The 21,263-nt window shown below is 38.5% G+C and overlaps 1 protein-coding gene across 2 annotated transcripts in view; it reads right to left on the reverse strand.

Moving 5' to 3' along the window:
* Positions 1 to 12,861: 12,861 nt before the first annotated feature.
* Positions 12,862 to 21,263, reverse strand: part of BTLA (B and T lymphocyte associated) — a 33,002-nt gene continuing 24,600 nt past the window's right edge. Inside the window, exons 4-6 of one of the 2 annotated variants that reach the window (XM_012787472.3) lie at positions 21,086 to 21,244; positions 19,627 to 19,673; positions 12,862 to 15,470 (exon numbers count right to left, since the gene is read on the reverse strand). In XM_012787472.3, the coding sequence (XP_012642926.1) occupies positions 15,189 to 15,470; positions 19,627 to 19,673; positions 21,086 to 21,244 (488 nt within the window). In that variant the 3' untranslated portion in view covers positions 12,862 to 15,188. The remainder of the gene's footprint in view (positions 15,471 to 19,626; positions 19,674 to 21,085; positions 21,245 to 21,263) is intronic. The other variant, XM_012787473.3, reaches the window with a different exon arrangement.

A 21,263-nucleotide genomic window follows, 5' to 3' on the forward strand; every position in this document is an offset into this window, starting at 1 on the left:
AAACTTACTGTGAAATCTGCAAATGTATTCATTAACTAGATTGAAACTTTCATATGATAATATTAAAGGATACATAGAGAGGCTTAAAGGGAAAGAGCAGAGAGATTTTTTAAATGCATCAACTTCCTTGTCTAATTGGAGGATATATTAAATAGCTAGTAATTAAACTTAGACATTGTTAGAAAAAATATTTAATTGTATAGGACAAAAAATTAACCTTTATGGAATATAATGAGAATATAAAACATTTACATAAGTTGAAAGGAAAAGAAAAAAAGCAGAAAATGGAAACAACAAAGCATGCCCAATATGAAATATGAGGTAAAGAATAATTTTCATGAAATAAATGCATCAAAAGTGAATGAGTTAAATAACTTTATTAAGATAGAAACTTATTTTTTCAAAACGTAGATATGTACTAGTTAACATCTCTGGTAGAAAAAATCAAAACAATAAGTTTTTCTGGGGGTGTAGAATATTGGCTGGGAGAGGACATAGGGAACTTTCCAGGATGATAGTAATGATCCACACTTCCATAGAAGATTGGGTTACACAGGTATATGCATTTTTCAACTCACCAAATGTACATTTTATTGCATGCAAATCTTACATAAAAAGCAAAAGCTCTAGACAAATATTGAAATCAAGTTAATGATATACAAATTAAAGTATTTAACTAGAAGAATATTTTTTCGGCATATTATGGGGGTACAGATTTTAAGGTTTCAATAAATGCCCTTTGCCCCCCTCCCCCCGCAAGTCTGAGTTTCCAGCATGACCATCCCCCAGATGATGCACATCTCACTCATTATGTATGTATATACCCGCCCCTCTCCCCCCTGCCTAATACCCTATTACTATAGTACCTATGTGTCCACTTAGGTGCTGCTCAGTTAATACAAGTTTGCTGGTGAGTTTATGTGGTGCTTGTTTTTCCATTCTTGGGAAACTTCACTTAGTAGTATGAGTTCCAGCTCTAACCAGGAAAATATAAGATGTGCTATGTCACCGTTGTTTCTTAGAGCTGAATAGTACTCCATGGTATACATATACCACATTTTATTAATCCATTCTTGGATTGATGGGCACTTGGGCTGTTTCCACAGCCTTGCAATTATGAATTGTGCTGCTATAAACATTCGAGTGCAGGTGTCTTTTTTGTAGAGTGTCATTGGATCTTTTGAGTAGATGCCCAGTAATGGGATTGCTGGATCAAATGGTAGATTCACTTGTATCGCTTTAAGATATCTCCATATTGCTTTCCACAGAGGTTGAACTAGTTTGCAGTCCCACCAGCAGTGTAGGAGTGTTCCTCTCTCTCCGCATCCACACTAGCATTTATTGTTTGGAGACTTTTTGATAAAGGCCATTCTCACTGGAGTTAAGTGATATCTCATTGTGGTTTTGATTTGCATTTCCCTGATGATTAGAGATGTTGAGCATTTTTTCATATGTTTGTTGGCCATTCTTCTGTCTTCTTTAGAAAAGTTTCTGTTCAAGTCCTTTGTCTACTTTTTAATAGGGTTATTTGACTTTTTCTTGCTGAATTTCATGAGTTCTAACGAGATTGTAGTTATCAGCCCCTTATCTATGTGTAGGATGCAAAAATTTTCTCCCATTCTGTAGGTTGTTTACTTTCATGACTGTTTCTTTGGCTGTACAGAAGCTTTTTAGTTTGATCATGTCCCATTTATTTATTTTTGTTGCTGCTGTGATTGCCTTTGGGGACTTCTTCATAAACTCTTTGCCTAGGCCGATGTCTAGGAGAGTGTTTCCAACATTTTCCTCTAGAATTCTAATAGTTTCATACCTTAGGTTTAAGTCTGTTATCCAGTGTGAGTTGATTTTTGTGAGAGATGAAAGAATATTTTTGATGGATAAATTGATATCTACAAATATTGGATGGATAGTTATATGATAATGCAAGTATAGTGCAAAATTAATTGCAATATATGTCAATAAAAGCATTATTATTATAGCCTAAAACAACTCCATTGTTCATCTATTAATGAATGGATAAACAAAATATGATATACCCATACTATGAAATATTATTCATACATAAAAAGGAATGAATATTGGTACATGATACAATGTAAATAAATCTTGAAAGCATTATGCTTAATGAAAGAAGCCAGACGTAAAAGGCCACATATTACATGATTCCATTTATATGAAATGTCCAGAATAGGCTAATCTCTAAAGGCAAAAATAGATTGTACTTGAAGCAAATTTTTGGCTGAGGTTTTTAGAATTTCCATGTAGATGTTTTTAATGGATAGTGTTGGGATCTGAGGTTGCCCTTTTCTTTTCCCTTTGGAATTTCCCTTTTTAAGTTCCCTTTTACTTTACTATAGAATTAAACTGAGACCATCCTCTTTCTCTCTTTCTCTCTTTCTCTCCCCCTCTCCCTCTCTCTCTCTCTCTCTCTCTCTCTCTCTCTCTCTCTCTCTCTCTCTCTCTCTCTCTCTCTCTCTCTCACACACACACACACACACACACACGCCAGTCCTGTTCCACCACCACCAGGAGAACAGACCCGAGCAAGCCTGTCTGCAGCCAGGCAAATCCAGTGAGAGCCAACCTAGAAGTGAGAGTGAGACAAAAAGTGAGAGCAAACCCAGAAGATCAGTTCTGTTTCACAAATTTGCCAGGCAGTGTTACCACTTCTCTTCCCCTTTTGTGAGGAAGGGGTGGAGAATTAGAATCTTTCTCACATAGTATTTGCTGTTGAATGGAAGGGAGTAAAAATTCATTTCCATTTTCAGAAGCGTAAGATCAGAGATTAAGTGCTTTTCCCATAGATATCTATCTGTACAAAATTCTTTCTTATAATCGTGTATATGTGCACAGCATTTTACGGTTTGTAAAGAGTTTTCTCAATATTATCTCATGTGGCCCTCAAAGGGTCCTTGCGCGATGTACCAAGTTGGGGAGCTCAAAACAGGAATTTTGCAATTAACTGTGAACCTTGAAATTCTGAAATCTACATAGTGATTCCCATGGCCCTGCTGTTATAGGATTTTGGATTAAAAGACATGTTTCATTTGTCACAACATCTCAACCCATTTTACTTTATGTCATGACAATATGATAAATAAACAGAGACATTAAAAAGCTGAGAATAAAAAATTAGTGGAATCAGATAGGCATAAATAACCACAAGAATCATCCCTATCCTCAACATTCTCCTCTTCCATTAGCATCAACACTTACCTTGGTCAGAACCTTGGACGTCACTCTCCATTTCTCCCTCTTTCTAATCCCACATATCTAGTGACCAAGTTTTGACAAGTACACTCCTTGATATACTGTGTTTTCCCGAAAATAAGACCTACCCATAAAATAACCCCTAGCAGGATTTCTAAGCATTTGCTCAATATAAGCCCTACCCTGAAAATAAGACCTAGTGATGGGCGTGGGTACGCAGCATATCTGCACAACCCACGCATTTCACATTTCGCATTTTGTCATGGAGAGGTAAAGAGGACAAGCAGCCCTTCTCATCTGTCCCATCATGACAGCTACTGTCCCAGAGGTGACTGGAAAGATGCGGCAGCCCCACCAACAAGGTCGGCTCCCCCTGTCAGGTCCCGGCCTTCCTGTGAGTGCTGCAAGCTGAGGCTTTGAGAGAAAAATAACATATGCCCTGAAAATAAGCCCTGGGGTGTCTTCTTGAGGAAAAATAAATATAAGACCCTGTCTTATTTTCGGGGAAACATGGTATTACCTCCTTTGGATATCTAACAATGCCTCCCTCTCCTCTCACAGGTCTGTTAACTGCTTTCCCTAGCTCCACTTCTGCCTTTTCACTGTCCATCTTCTACTATACGGATAAATGATCTTTCAAAACTATAAATCTCGATACCACTCTTTCCCACCCTTGGTGGAAGATGCTGCTGATGGCTTAAAACTACAGCTATTTTCAACTTCCTTTTTCTTTAACACTCCCAACTAAAGAATGTAGTTGTGTTCCCTCAACTCCCTTGTACCGAGTAATGGCCATGGTGCTAATTTTGGGCCATGAGCTAATAAGGAATTCTGTTGGGTGGCTTCCAAGAAACTTTTACTTTTTAAAAAAACCGATTTGTGCATTAAACTCCCCCAACACTAGGCAGTGTATTATTCTCTGGCTCTGAAATGCTCTTATGGAAATAGCATGATGGCACTTCCCCCTCAGGTAGGGATTGTGACTCATTTGCAAGAGCTCTTTCCTTCTGCTACAATCTCTCACTGTTTCCAATAATTATCTTTTTTTTTTTTTTTGTCTGGGGACAGGGTCTCTCTCTGTCCCCCAGGCTAGAGTGCATTGGTGCGGTCATAGATCACTGTAACCTTGAATTCCTGGGCTTAATCAATCCCCCTGCCTCAGCCTCCTGAGTAGCTGGGACTATTCAGGCACATGCTACTGCACCTGGCTATTTTTTATTTTTTGTAGAAATGAGGGAAGGGGTATCGCTGTGTTGCCCAGACTGGTTTCAAATTCTTGAGCACAGGCAATCCTCCAGCCTCAGCTTCCCAAAGCCCTGGAATTATAGGTGTGAGCCATGACACTCAACCTCAATTATTACCTTTTTAACACACACACTTACCCCACAGTTAATTTTTTTGGCTCAGCAGATGTAACCATTTACCCACAAAGCTGCTAGTAACAGCAGCTCTGCCAAGGTTTGGCTCACTTTCAGGAAAACTTCATAGTATTTGAAAGGTAAACAAACAGGATTATCCCTGCCTCTTGGAAATGAAATCGCATTTGCGGTTACTCCACATTTACGCTACATGGGATAAAGTTATGACTCACCCAAAAGTACCTTCAGGAATACACACTGTCAAATTTAATATTTTGCCTTGTTCATTAATAGCACCTTTCTTGGACACATGTAAATTTTAACGCAGCCCTGATATCACTAGATCAGATAAAATGGAAAAACTTTGCAAAGCGATAAATGTATAAAGTTGTATGATTGTATTCTTTCCTACCCTTCGTTCTCATTTCCAGATCTTAAACATAGTTCCAGTGACATTATCACGTTACTTTCCCTCATATTCAATCATTTGAATAAATAATTGAACCCTTAAAAATCTTTTTTTCTCAACACCTGATGAGGAAAAAAAGTTTTTAAATCCCATTACAGTTTTTCAATGAAACCACTGCTCTGAGAATTAAAAGGAATGTGGTACAACTTGTTATATTATTGTTTGTTCATTTCTATACATTGGTAGAAAACATACCATAATCAAAAGACATATAACCAAGTGGGCCAAATTGATGGACAGTTTGCTCTTCAAGACCTTTCATTCACTAAGGTTGCTGCTCTTAGATGATAAGCAAAACCCACTGTAGTATTGTGTCAATTTCAGTTAAATCCAATTTTTGGTCCCCTGGGACTACAGGTAGAATGCGATCCACCTGTCAGCTATGCACCAGCCCTTGCCTACAAGCAATCCTACCAAAGCCATTTTAAGAAATTTCTTTTCTGTAGAGAAAGGTGCAGTTTCTTATCACATTAGTCATCATGTACAAGGGGAATATGTCATGTCTGAATCCATCAATGCATGGGGTGAGTTCATTTATGCCTATTCATTTTAGGAAACCAGTAGCTGCTAGCTAGAGATATGAGTTAAGGCAACTGCCTTAGTCTTCCATACTCCTTCAGAGCTTGCAACTGCAGTTTTTCATGGTATCTACATGATCTACTTGAATTTTTTCTCTAAATTTCTGGAGGACATTATGAAATTGAGTGCTTCATAAAAGGATAGTTTTTAAGTCCATTCATCTCATTTGTCTAGCCATATAGCAAGGCTACTAGCTATAGCCTAACATTTATAAGTATCCAAACAACTGCCTGAGGATAAGAGTCTTACTCCACTTCCTATATTAGACAACCCTTAGCTGTGCCCATTACACAGATTTGTGTTGACTTCTTTCCTTAAGGCTTCCCCTCTTCAATGTGCTGCACATTTCTGCACAGCAATGTGGTCCTCGATCCAGGAACTCTGATCAGTGAACAACTGAACAAGGTCTTGCCTCAGCTGGGAGAAAAAGTATAAGGTTCAGACAGTGATGGGGTCAGGGAGGCCCTCAGAGGCCTATAACTTTATCCCTATAGGCAATAAAGCAACCTGCTCCTGTGTGGGATAGACAGCCCTCTGGACTTTCCCCTGGACTGTGCTCTTGGGTATACTGCTCTTGCTTTATGAGTGAATCTGCTGGGCTTCTTCCTCCTTCCCTATTCAACTGTCTCTCTGGCATCACCCAAGACACAATTGATATTACGAGCTTCAAATTACTTGATGGATTTTAAAGGTAAGGCTAGTTTTAATCAAGGCTAAGTGATAATCTATCTATCCATTGTTTCATAAATGGGAAGCTTTTTAGTCCCAAACTGGAGAAGTATCATCGGGTAATGTATTTGATTTCTTCCAAAAGCTCCAATCTACTATATATATTGTAACTGTAGATATTTTTAATATTATCTGAGGAGTTGGTTCATAACAACTGAGACTACCCATATCACTGCCTTTTTAAAGTTTTTAAACATTTGTTTATGCTCAAAGATCCATTATAATTCAAATTTATTTCTCATGATTTGTGAGCCAGGTTCAACAAAATGTAAAGATGAGAAATATGATCTTTGCCAAAATTAAGTAGCCAATCCTGCTTGCTGTTGAGATTCTTGATTATTGGCAAGGCCTCTGGGAGATAATTTATATCTCAAAGTTTGAGAAGTGTTGCTTGTAGCTGCAGTTATCAGCTACCATCTACTTATCATGAAGGTGATCATTGCTCTTAGGGCCCCCGTGGCATCCTCTAAGGCTGCTGTCCCCAACCCCCCGGTCGCAGGCTGGTACTGGTCCATGGCTTGTTAGGAAGCAGGCCACACAGCAGGAGGTGAGCAGCAGGCCAGTGAGTGAAGCCTCACCTGTACTTACAGCTACTCCCCATTGCTCGCATCACCACCTGAGCTCCGCCTCCTATCAGATCAGCAGCGGCATTAGATTCTGATAGGAGCACAAACACTACTGTAAACTACACATGTGAAGGATCTAGGTTGCACACTCCTTATGAGAATCTAATGCCTGATGATCTGAGGTGGAGCTTAGGCAGTGATGCCAGCGCTAGGGAGTGGCTGCAAATACAGATCTCTGCAAATAGCAGAGAGATTTGACTGCACAATAAATGTAATGAAATTGAATCATCCTGAAAACATTCTCACCTCCCAGTCTGTGGAAAAATTGTCTTCCATGAAACTGGCCCCTGGTGCCGAAAGGTTGAGGACTGTTGCTATAAGGAGGCAGGAGTACAGTGCACTACTTTGTCCTTAATGGTTATCAAGTCTAATCTCATCTCATTAGCTTTTGATAATATCTGAGAAACAGGGAGAGCTGGTGCAGGCGTGGCAGTGGCAACCAGTGACATGGAAACTGAAGGGCTGATGCTCCCTGGAGAGGACATTGCACAATGGGTGGAGAAGCAGTATGTTGCCTGACAGCTCATCTTGGGTCTGTGGTGAAGGTGAGCAACCCCAAGGCGGCTGGCGCGCAGTGCTTTGTTTTGAAGAAGCTCCCAATTCACTGGCTGCAGCAGCTTTGGGGCTCATGAGGGCAGAGAAGCTTTCCAGCAGCACAGGAGCCTGCTGACTACCAGAGGTATGCGGGGAGGAAAAACAAACACTCCCGCCTACCCTTTCCACAGGACTCCAAGACTCGCAGGGGTTGACCTCAGCTGAAATCTTGCTCCTTCTTGTTCTGCTGTACAACTTTTTCCTGTGGAATCTTTGGTAGGTTCTGGCACTTTTCCCTCAGAATTATGCCCGAGTTATATTTATTTTTCATTGAAAACTTCTCCTTTTTTACTGAGACAATCTGGTGACCAATGTCTCTAGTCAACCATCTTGCCTCCCTCCTTGACTATGTTTTTAGAACCAGTGTTTTAATCCTCTGTAGTCTACTGTTAACCTCCAGGAACTATCTGCCCTGTGAACTGGAGCCAGACAGGATTGTCAAGTGAGCTATTAAGAACCAAAAATTCCCTCGTCCATTATTTTCTCTATCAAAGTAGTTACATGTTAATGCCTTCTCGGAATTCCACATTGCTTAATGTTTACTAGGAGGGCTAAAATAATGTCAAAGGTTTTTATGCAGCATAGCCAACTAAAACTAGGCAAAGGGTGAGAGCGCCACACCTCATTTATATATAATTGTATACCAATTATACACTCAGTTTAAGGTGATAACCACCAAGGCACCTCTCTAGTCACTCTGGTGGAGGATGTTTGTAATGAAGGGGGCTATCTGGGAGTAGGTAGTGAGTGGGTATATGGGAAATCTCTACACCTTCTGCTCAATTTTTCTGTGAACCTAAAACTGTTCTATCACAAACTTCCACCTGGCCATGTGAAACTTCAATTATGATTTAAGTGAAAGTAGATCAATTAATTCAATAAAAATATAATATTTATACTAATTTTAGATGACCTAATGAAAAGGAAATATATTCATAAGAATTATATTTAAATCATCAAAACAAGCATGCCTTGGATATATTGTGGGTTCAGTTCCAGACCACCACCATAAAGCAAGCCACATGAACGGTTTGGCTTCCCAGTGCATATAAAAGTTATATTTACACTATACTGTAGCTGATTAAGTATGAAATAGCATTGTGTTTAAAAAATGCACATTCCTTAATTAAAAAAATATTTTGTTGCTCAAAATGCTGGTGATCATTGGAGCCTTCAATGGTAACAATCTTTTTGACAGTGAAGGGTCTTACCTCAATGTTGATGGTTGCTGACTGGTCAGGATGGTGGTTGCTGGAGGTTGGAGTGGTAATTTCTTAAAACAGACAACAATGAAGTTTGCCGCATTGGTTGACTCTTCCTTTCATGAAAGATTTCTCTGTAGTATGCAGTGCTGTTTGATAGCATTTTATTCACAGTAGAACTTTTTTCAAAATTGGACTCAATCCTCTCGAACCCTGCTGCTGTTTTATCAACTAAGTTATGTAATATTCTAAGTCCTTTGTTATTTCAACAATGCTCACAGCATCTTCACCAGGAGTAGATTCCATATCAAGAAACCACTTTCTTTGCTCATCCATAAGAAGCAACTATGCATGTGTTATCATAAAATTACATCAATTCAGTCACATGTTCAGGCTCACCTTCTAATTCTAGTAGTTTTGTTACTTCTACTACATCTGCAGTTATTTTCTCCATGGAAGTCTTCAACCTCTCAAAGTCACTCATGAAGGTCGGAATCAACTTCTTCTAAACACTTGATAATGTTGATGTTTTGACCTTGTCCCATGAATCACAAATGTTCTTAACCCCATCTAGTGCTGAGTCCTTTCCAAAAGGGTTACAATTTACTTTGCCAAGATCCATCAGAGGAGTCACTATCTATGGAAGCTATAGCCTTACAAAATGTGCTTCTTAAATAATAATACTTGAAAGTCAAAATTAATCCTTGATCCATGGACTACAGAATGGATGCTGTATTAGCAGACATGAAAACATTCTCAGTACCTTAGCAAAGGTACTGAGAATCTGCAATCAAACCCAAACCGATATGAAACAAATATCACCCAGACCTGGAAGATATATTTACCCAAGCAATGCCCTGTCTGGACAAAAAGAATGGGGCTGTGGCTTTACATATCCAAATTAGAGACTGAAAAAAAATTTCCCAAAACAACTAGGAACAGAGACCAGCTCCAGGAAATGGGCTGACCAGAATAAGAAAAGGAAACAGCCCACAGAGAGCTAACCAAAATAACAGGGCAAGGCCTCTTCCCACTTCTTACTAAGGGTAGAATGAGAGAGGGTGAAAGGAGAAATGTACTGTAATTGAGACGTAGGCAGATTGGCTTTTCAGACCCTGGTATTTTGGTGAACCACTGCCTGTTATTGCTGAGTGCTCACAAATTTAACTCTCAGTGAGGAACTGTTCACAGATAAAGCAATTGCAATGGAATGTTTACACTAACTCATGCATAGGGTCTGATTTTAAAGATTAACCCTCAGTACTTGCTTTTGAACCTGTAAATTGATTTTTAGCACAGGACTTTCAGTTCCCATGTTTTCAAATTTAGCACAAACCTCTGTTAGATAAAATAGTAATTTTTTTCCTCACTTAACATTTTTACTTTCTGGGTTGGGTGCCAAAACCCTAAAATAGAACTTTCTAAATTAGTCTGTCTTGGGAAATGCAAATCAAAACCATAATGAGATATCACTTAAATCCAGTGAGAATGGCCTTTATCAAAAAGTCCCAAAACAGGCTGGGCCTGGTGGCTCATGCCTATAATCCTAGCACTCTGGGAGGCCGAGGCGGGTGGATCATTTGAGCTCAGGAATTAGAGACCAGCCTGAGCAAGAGCAAGACCCCATCTCTACTAAAAACCAGAAAGAAATTATCTGGAAAACTAAAAATATATAGAAAAAAAAAATTAGCTGGGCATGGTGGCACATGCCTGTAGTCCCAGCTACTCGAGAGGCTGAAGCAGGAGGATCACTTCAGCCCAGGAGTTTGAAGTTGCTGTGTGATAGGCTGATGCCACAGCACTCTAGCCCAGGCAACAGAGTAAGACTCTGTCTCGGAAAAAAAAAAAAAAAAAAAAAAATCCCAAAACAAAAATGTGAGCATGGATGCAGAGAGATAGGAACACTCATACATTTCTGGTGGGACTGCAAACTAGTACAACCTCTGTGGAAAGCAATGTGGAGATACCTCAAAGAGATACAAGTAGATCTACCATTTGATCTAGCAATCCCATTATTGGGCATCTACCCAAAAGAACAAAAGACATTCTATAATAACGATATCTGCATTCAAATGTTTATAGCACCACAATTCACAATTGCAAAGATGTGAAAACAACCCAAGTGCCCATCAATATATGAGTGGATTAAGAAAATGTGGTTTATGTATACCATGGAGTTCTATTCAGCTACAAAAAACAATGGTGATATAGCACCTCTTGTATTATCCCGGATAGAGCTGGAACCTATTCTACTAAGTGAAGTATCCCATGAATGAAAAAATAAGCACCACATGTACTCACCATCAAATTGGTTTTAACTGATCAACACTTAAGTTTACATATAGCAATAACATTCATCAGGTGTCAGGCATATGGGAGGGGGGTAGGAGGGGATGGATGTATACACACATAATGGGTGCAATGCCCACCATCTGGGGGATGGACATGTTTGAAGCTCAGACTTGGGGGGTCAAGGGCAATATATATAACCTAAACATTTGTGCCCCCATAATATGCTGAAATAAAAAAGAAAAGAAGAAAATAAATAAATAAATAAATTAGTTTGTCTTATAAATGTGACTTGGCTCCTCACCACACACAAAGGCTAAGTGGATAAAGTATTCACAAATGGCTACACAAAGAATGAGGGCCATTCTTTGAGTAGCAGGGGAGTAGATGACCACTTCACAAACACGATCCATTCATTAGGTAAACATTATTTAATTCTAATATGTGCAAAACCCTAGGCTAAGAAACTAAAGAGTACTGTGACATAATCCTTGCCTATAAGAAGCCCACAGTCTAATGTAGCAGCAAACATAATAACAAGTAAGTGCTATGATCACAAAGAGAATGAGAAGACAAGCCATAGACTGAAATTATTTGCAAAAGGCACATTTGATAAAGGATTGTTATCCAAACTATACAAAAAACCCTTAAAATTCAACAGGACAATGAACAACACAATTGAAAAATGAGCAAAAGACCTGAACATACACCTTACTAAAGAAGATACACAGATGCAAATAATGCAAATAGGTGTATGAAAAGAATATCAACACTATACATCATTTGAGAATTGCAAATTAAAACAACAATGAGATACCACTATGTACCTATCAGAACAGCAAAATTCCAAAACACAGACATCACCAAATGCTGGCTAAAATGTGAAGTAACAGGAACTCTCATTTATTGCTGGTGAGAATGCAGAATGGTAGTCACCTTGGAAGAAAGTTTGGCAGTTTCAGACAAAACTAAACATACTGTTATGTGATCCAGCAATCATCCTCCTTGGTATTTGCCCAAATGAGTTGAAAACTTATGTCCACAAAAAACCCCCGCATATAAATGTTTACAGCAGCTTTATTCATAATTGTTCAAACTTGCAAGCAAGCAAGATGTCCTTTAGTAGATGAATGGATAAATAAATTGTGGTACATTCAGACAATGAAATATCATTCACCACTAAAAAGAAATGAGCTATAAGCCATTAAAAGACACAGGAGAAACTTAAATGCATATTACTAAGTGAAAAAGCCAATTGGAAAAGGCTACATGGGATATGATTCCAACTATATGACATTCTGGAAAAGGCAAAACTATGGAGACAATAAGTAATTTCCAGGTGTTGGGAGGGAAGTAGGGATGAATAGGAGCAGCACAGATTTTAGGGCAGTGAAACTATTCTGTAAGTCACTCTAATGGCGGATATGTGTCCACTTAGCTTTGCTGAATCTGAAATTGCTCTGAAAAAAAGTCTCTATGTATAAAAAAATAAATATGATCAAGCAAGAGGTAGTCTTGATTGGTACACAAAACTGATCAAATAAACCACATGTAGCAAACCTACCTTCTACTTCAGCATTTCTCAAATTGTGATCACTGGGGCACTTACATCAAAATCATCTGGGATGTCTTTTAAAGATGAAGACTAAAGAGCCATACCTACTGGATCAGAATTTCTTAATGCTGGGAGTTGATAATCTGCAGTTCAGCAAGTTAATTCAGGTTGTTTTTATGTACCATGGGGTTTAAGAATCACTCTTCTATTCATGCTCATACATTTTTTTGGTACAAAGGCAAATGCCAAATGGATTTTAAATAAGTTTAATAAATTTATCTTCTTATTTATAACACTCAACAAAATTAAAGTACATGCAAAATCATTAAATTATCCACATATAATTTTTCTCAAACCACCTATAAATTAATAAAATAAGCCATGTAAATAATACTGAAATAGACTTATTTGGGGAAATACATATATATCTTTGACACCTTTTATTAAGAAGGAATAAAAACATAAATGATTTGTGATTTTAGCAAGGGTGATACACATACAACAAAAAAAATCACTTACAGAAGTGAAATCACTATAACATTATCTTTACTATAGGTTATACTAAGAAGACCCTAAAATGACAATAGACAAAATATTCTGTTTTTGAATTGGAGAGAATAATGAAGGAACTGTTCGTTCAGCTTTGTGCGTTCATCTGATAAATGTATCCTCCCTTTCCTTCCTGTTTCTATTTTTAAGATTACCACAAGCACCCATTCTAATATGTATTTTACATAAGTCATCCACAAATGCAGTTTGGCTGAAAGAGCCTATTTAGAATTTGTTGCTTAAAATTCTAGCTGTAATAATGTTATATTGATAGATGGATATCAAAAAATAAATAAATTAGCTATCAAAACAATATGTGACTCAAAACAATATCTGCAGCTCCAAATCTAAGGAGCTAAAACTTAACGTCAGTATTACATAAGAAAAGCGCCACTATAAAACCTCAATTTTATCTTTGTGTGTGTGCACTACACTCATACTTCCATCCCCATAATTTTATACATTATTTTCTTTAATGAGCCATTTACTCTGGTATTTTGTGCTCCATAAACAAATAGAAAACAGAATGCAATTTAATCCATTCCTTTTGTACCATTTCTTTAAGTCACCCATACCGTCTATACACTAACACACACACGCAAACATAGAGATCACACTCACTTGTGCAGCAGCTCATATATTTGTTCAAAATGGATCCTACCTTTGCTATTCACTTTGTATGAGGATTATTGCATTATTTAGTAGCAGCACCTGGGAATTCTAATAGCCTCAAACTGTTAAATAGAATTGTAAACTATTTTGGAAATAATTAACCTCAAGTACTCTGGATATTTAGAAAAATCTGAAACCATCTCTTGCTATACTCTTTTTTTTTCTTTTTTTTGAAATAGAATCTTGCTCTGTCACCTGGGCTAGAGTGTAGTGGTGGCCTCATAGCTCACTGCAAACTTCAATTCCTCGGCTCAAGTGATCCTCCTGCCTCAGCCTCCTAAGATCTGGGCCACATGCCTGGCCCCCTCTTGCTATACTCTTAAGTGGCTGCAACCTCAGTTTTTTAAAACAAATGATTATCAAACTATAATACATCACTACATATGATTTGCCTCTATTCCTTAGTAAGAAGAAAAGCAATACAGATGTGGTGGATGAAAGTATGTTGACCCCAACCTACTAAATATTCTGGCCTTTTCTTTATTCCATTAATTATGCTTTTAATTTGCTATCAAGTCAAGCATGAAGTAATTGAAGCCATTAATCTTCATTTGCCTAATAATTCATATTTTTACTAATTTGTTTATTTAGATATCCACAATTATATTAATCCAGCAGCATTATGTCACATTCATATGCATTTGTCTATAAAACCCAAATACTGAATCACCACTTTGCTCAAAAATGCTCCATTAATATCTGTATTTGCTTAGCAATCTAACAGGGTAGATATAAGCATTTGTTTGCCAGGTATAGGAAACATCCAATCCATATCTGAATGATATATCCTATATCTTTATTGTGCCATTTATCCTTTCTATTCTTTTCTACATCAAGTCTAAAATGATTTCTCCTTTACCTTTAAGAAACACCAGTCTTAGCTTGACATGGGAAAATTTCTTATTGTGGAAGATTGACTGGAAATGTACAATCATTTCTGTATTTATGGTTAGTCAAATTAGGACTTTTTTTCTTTCTGTATTGAACTGATCCAGATAACACAAATCTCTCTTTCCTGCAAGTCTTTCTGATTGCTCCAAAAGAAAGATTGAGTTTATATATTGAATAAAATGCAGCTATGTTTAAATATGTATTATTCTGCTACTCATGATATCAATCAATTTTGCAGATAAATCTTTGTTGTTAAAGATTATAATATAAAAGTCTCCCACAGGAGTTTCCAGAGGAAATTTTAATCATTTGTACTGTGGACTCATAAGGCCCAAGCACTAACATGAACCTTTTTAAAGTGAAAATTGTCAGGTCAACAAATATTATTTGACATCCTTTTGGGCTCAGACAATGGTGTTGACACACTGATCATGGAATGATCACTGGTTGGAGTCAGGACCAGATTTAATTCCTCACACATATGGATGCATATTCTGTCGGTGTTTCTTGCACATTTCTTGCCTGTCTCGGGTTTATTCCAATGATGGAATGGTTCAGGGACGCATAAACAATGTCGTGTTTGTTTTCCTCCAGGTGTGGTTGAGAATAAACTTCAGATCCTTCCTGCATCCTGGACCAAATTTCAGGGTCATTATCATAAATTCCAGTTTCTGATGGCAGTGTTTGGGAATTTTGTCCAGTGCCCTCTTCCGTTTGCTCACTCTTAAAGGGCTGGGGAACATCAACCTATAAGAGAAAGGTGATTTTAAGTGCCACTTAAGGCATGACAGTGCATGTGGATTAGTAAACTACGAGTGAAAAGCTAAATGGACTCATGTACCTTCGGAGAAACAATCTTCTGCTCCTCACATATGCTGGTGACAACTACATTTTTAACACACTCAATTATTAAAGGCTGAAAGGCATGAGAACCACTATGTTCCCCCCACATAGTTATTTTGTGCTTTATTGTTGGTCATTTTTGAGGTCACGGAACACTTTTCAATCCCCATTCAAGATGAAAAGCACAACTCAGATTACGGAAAACACACAAAATATCCCATGAAAACACAGTGGACAGAATTAATGCAGTTTAGAATAAAAGACTAAAGATAAAGCAGAACAGATAACCACTAAGGGCTCAGAAAGAATATGTACTGTGAGTTATCCAAGATATCTTATTGTAATAGAGGACCCGGAATTGGACAATTGATATCCAGTTGTTATTTTTATCACAAAAAATTTTTTTACACTTTCAAATAGTGCCAAATATCTTAGATCTTCTGAGAAAGAGGTAAATTCATGGATACTAAAAATAAAGTGAGTCCTGATGTTTTCTCACTCTTAACAGTTATTTGTTAGCCATTCCTAGCTACACAAGGATCCACTTGGTAAGAATGAAGATATTGTGTTAATTCTAGGGATTATTTCAATTTTTTAAATCCTAATGTTGCCAATTTATGTTCTTGAAGTTTGGCCTAACTCCTTTAAGGCATCAGGTACATAGTATTTGGTAGTTTACATACAGTATTAGGTCCTTTGTCATCCTCAATGTGACGTGTGCAGTAGGATGTCTACATCATCCCCTTGGCAGACTTCTACTATGCAAGCATATCTGGCTTTGTCCTGAGAAACTATGTAATAACTGCTGGTACATTGGCTCCCTCTCCTGAGGTGGCTGCCCAGAAATAACACAAAGGCTAGATGATTGAAAGAGGCAGGAATTTCTTGGCTAAGATGAAAAGTGCCCCCCACCTCTGTTAAAGGAGCCTGGTGAAAGTCAGGTGACCTGGAAAATAGCCACAAGTCTCAATCTGTCAACAAGGTCCCTGTCATACTTTTCAAGTCTGTCAGTTCAGTTACCTGGTTGACTTCCCAAAAGATGGCTCATTTCCAAATTTGTTAGGATGAATGAGGTACAAGAACACATGGTGCTCTACAGGTGAACCTCTCCAACGGCACCCCATCAAAGCAACTGGATGCCACAAGGCTGGTGCGCCAGCATGTGGTGGGTAGTGAGGATAAAGACAGAAGCAGCAATCCCACATTATACTCCTATGACACATTATAAAGTCATATATATATATATATATATATATATATATATATATAGAGAGAGAGAGAGAGAGAGAGAGAGAGAGAGAGAGAGAATTCATATACTTTAGAATTCACCCTTGTGTACCATTCAGTGGTTTTTAGCATACAAGAACTTTTATCCTCTCAAAGGACCATTTTGGATTAAGATCAGAATTTTGGCTTTTACATGTACCTGCCATGTTTTTGCCAATTCCTTTCCCTACTTTGGTTTTTCCCACTGGCTCCCATACAAGTTTCTATTTAAGAAATTTTTAGCCCCAGGGTCCTTTTTCTTTTCTTAGGCTGGAATCTTAGTCCAGACCTGTTTCCTTCTACTGTTGCTCAGCTCTCCCATCCAGCTGATGCCATGGGTTACCAAGACTTGAAAAGCCCCACTAGCCTCCAGGTGTTCATGGATTACCTGGAGGACAAGAGCTACATCAAGGGCTCTGGGCCATCATAAACATACCTCATCACTCTGAAGCAGTCTCCTGCCCACTGCCTGCAGACGTTATTTCATGCCCTGAGTTGGAATAATCACATCAAGTCTTATGAAAAGGAAAAGGTCAGCCTTCCAGAAGTGAAGGTGACTTTGAGCAAGGCTGGCTCTGCTAATATGGAAGACACTACAGGAAGTGGAGCTACAGATAGTAGAGATGACGATGGCATTGATCTCTTTGGATCTGATGAGGAGGAGGAGAGCAAAGAATCGAAGAGGATAAGGGAAGAGCACCTTGCACAGTATGAATCAAAGGAAGCCAAAACCCCTCCCTTGTTGCCATGTCTTCCATCTTACTAGCCGTGAAACCTTGAGATGGTAAGACAGATCTGGCAACATTAGAGGAGTGCACCAGAAGCATTCGAGCAGACAGCTTTGTCTGGAACTCCTCTAAAAAACAGTTAAAGTGGGATGAGGCATTAAAAACACCTCAAACACAGTGCGTAGTTGAAAATGATACAATTGGGACAGATCTGCTGGCGTTGCAGATCACTGCTTTTGAGGGCTCCGTGCAGTCCATGGATGTGGCTGCTTTCGACAAGATCTAAAGTCCATCCTGGATTATTGAATTTAAAAAAGCTTGAAAGATTAAAAAAAAAAAAAACAAGAATGAATGAATGAATGTATGAGAAAAGAAAAGAAAGAAATAATACTGGGCCCCAGGGACCTAATATGGCATCTCTTTGATTATTTTATGAAATGCTAGACAACTCAGATGGGGCAAAAACTTCAAATTCCTGTGAATAACAAGAACACCTTAAAACAAACTTCCCAGATAATTGCACACACAGAAAAACCCCTTTCGAAGTCAATTTGAAATCACAATCTATCTAGTTTATATAGAAAGAAAAATGACCACAGTTTAATCAACCCGGACTTTACTTACACAGCCAGTTATTTAGATTTTTGTTTTAAATAGTTTTATAGCTCTCAGGACTGATTATAACTGAATATAGTTTTGTTGTTATTCACTATAGGCAGAAAGGAAGTAATATTCAAGAAAATTTCCCTATTTGAGGAAACAGAGCCTTAGCACTTAACACAGTGCCTACTGATGCTCACTAAAAACTTAACAGAAATTTATCAAGTTGAATTTATTTGGTTTGGTTTAAAATTAGGGAGCCAGGTGGGGAATACTGAATGCCATTTAATATATGCAGAATTATTGGCTATATCTACCTCTGGCATTTCTGGAATGTTTAAGAGAGGGTTACCACCTCTTTATCATTTCTCTTTCTTATTGAAATATAAACACACACACATACACAAGTTCTTTTGCAGAACCTCATTTATAACAATTTATTTTTAATTAAAGAGCTTCAGATATTGTTTTTGCAAATTGTATATAGCCCCATTTTTATTTATTTCCAATATTTACACAACATTGGATTGAGAAGGAAAAGGAAGGCCTAACTTTATATCCCAAACCTTGGAGGAAAAATTGCCTCCAAAATTCCCCTTTCCTTCATCTGATGGTCCCTTTTTTTTTTTTTTTTTTTTTTTTTTTGAGACAGAGTCTCACTTTGTTGCCCAGGCTAGAGTGAGTGCCGTGGCATCAGCCTAGTTCACAGCAACCTCAAACTCCTGGGCTCAGGCAATCCTCCTGCCTCAGCCTCCCAAGTAGCTGGGACTACAGGCATGTGCCACCATGCCTGGCTTATTTTTTCTATATATATTAGTTGGCTTGCTCTTGCTCAGGCTGGTTTTGAACTCCTGACCTCGAGCAATCCGCCCACCTCGGCCTCCCAGAGTGCTAGGATTACAGGCGTGAGCCACCGCGCCTGGCCTGATGGTCCCTTCTTAATGAGCCCACACATATTACCAGGAATTTTCGTGTAGTAACTAAGCCTGAGATCCTGCTTCTTTATCTTTTGGTGTGATTTATGAAATTGTCTTTTCATTATATGAGGCTGTTTATGGGTTTATTCTTTCATTAACTCCCTACTCTCTTCCAGAATTACTTTAAGGTGTTGTGTCTGTGATAATAAATGCATAAGCTGAAGCCACATAACAGACAAGAGCAGAGCTGACATTATATGGTTCAGTCTCTGACTTTTCTGCTTCAGGTCTAGACTGCTTCCTGTGCCCTTCCAAAAACCCATTTATTATGAGACCTGTTAATGCTGAAGAATCTTTGATGCAGAGAGGGGTGAATATAAAATAAAGACATTTTAAAAAATGAGTCTGTATATGTAGTATTTAGAATAGTACCTGGCATATGGTAAGTGCTATATAAATTCATTGATTTAATTAATTTATTAAATGGATAAATAAATACACACGGTATAACACAAATTCCATTTGTTTCAACAAATACATCAAACATACCATGTTAATGTCCCTTTTCGCTGTATCAGAGAGCTTCTTTTGTTCCCCTAGAAGACCAAAAGAACAATAGTAATCAAAGGAGTAAAGAAAGTAAACAAAGGTAAACGACCTTCCCACCTATGTCCACCCTGTTGTACACCAGTGATCATGTTATTAGTTTTGGCCTAGTCGTTTCCTTTGGCTACCATGCCACACACACCTGTTAGTGAGCATTCATGCTGCCCATTTCCCTCACTCATCACTTCTCACTCTACATAGCCCCACCGCATAGCTAAGAGGAAGAGACAGGGCCCAGGACATCACTTGGGAAAGGCTGGAAGTCCTTGCTCTGAGGACATTCCATACTCAATGCCAGAAATGCTGCTGCCCTGTCACCTACCTTGCCAGGATCTCCTACTGCCTAGTGCACTTTGGATGTGTTAATCAAAAAAATGTACCCCTGACTCTTTTTCTGAGGTTCTGAGAGAAGTTCTTCTAGCAGCCTCGAGAAAGATGAGGAAATCTACAAAGGAACCACAGAAAGAGCTGTGCGGCTGCAGACACAGAGTTTGGGTTATAGGAAATTCTTCAGAATTCTGAGAAGATTCTGGGTTCACTCCAAAATACCGGAAGCACTTTTGCCTAGACAAAGCTTTCTCTTGTGTAGACAAAATAAGGGTTGTTCTGTCTAGCTCAGTTTCTACAGCTACACTGTGGTTGATGTTGTGGGAAAAGGGATGAAAGGGAAGGAGGAAAGGAAAAGAAAACCGAAGTGGTTCAGATCAGAGCTAAATCGGAATTATCTATGCATCTTTCTCTTACTTAAACATGTTTGGCCATGGCATTGAGGGAATTCTTAACAAGAGTAGAAAGGAATTGTTTTCAGAATATCACACCTTTCCTGTCCTAGCCAAAGCCATGTATTTCAAATGCATTATTGTTGGGTGAGGATTGTGTTCAAGCATGTTTTTGTAATGGCAATAGAAAGTAGGGACATAGTGAATTCCCTCTAGGGACATTGGATCTTCATTTAGATAAGGGTATGTGTGTGCTTGGCATGATGTGGCGTGGCTGGGAAAAGAGGATAAGACAAAATAACTCAAATCAGACATATCCATCCAATCCAAGAGACTATTTTCATCTCCCTTTCAATCCTGTTAAGGTTTAGAAGAACCCTTCTCATACAAACCTAAGACCAATGCAAATAGAATGAGAAGGTCCCAGCAATGTGCCCACCTAGCCACAGCCCTGGGCTGGAGCACGGTGTCCTGGTGAGCATGCCTCCTTGTGACTGGGGGGAGCCCAGATCAACCCATTTGGCTTTTTAGTGGAAGTATGAGTTGTCCCCCAGGAAATCATTATCCATGGTTTACCACAGGATTGGGAAAGAAAACAACAGGAATAAACCAAAAATTGATTAGCCCCAGGAATAAGAACCCAGATGTGTGGTACAGAAGGACGGAGGGAAAATGGAACCCACCTTGTTGCCTTCTCAGGCAGTAGAACAGGCAGAAACAGGAAATGAGTAGAAGCAATCCCCCCAAAGGAGGCAAACTATAAAGAAGCCATGGTGTGTTTGCCACCTCTTCCTTGAAGGGTCTTCCTGAGGCACTGGTTGAATCTGGAATGTTAGTCAATGCTAAATACAATTAGGAAAT

This window comes from Microcebus murinus, chromosome 1, assembly GCF_040939455.1.
Source record: "Microcebus murinus isolate Inina chromosome 1, M.murinus_Inina_mat1.0, whole genome shotgun sequence".
NCBI lineage: Eukaryota > Metazoa > Chordata > Mammalia > Primates > Cheirogaleidae > Microcebus > Microcebus murinus.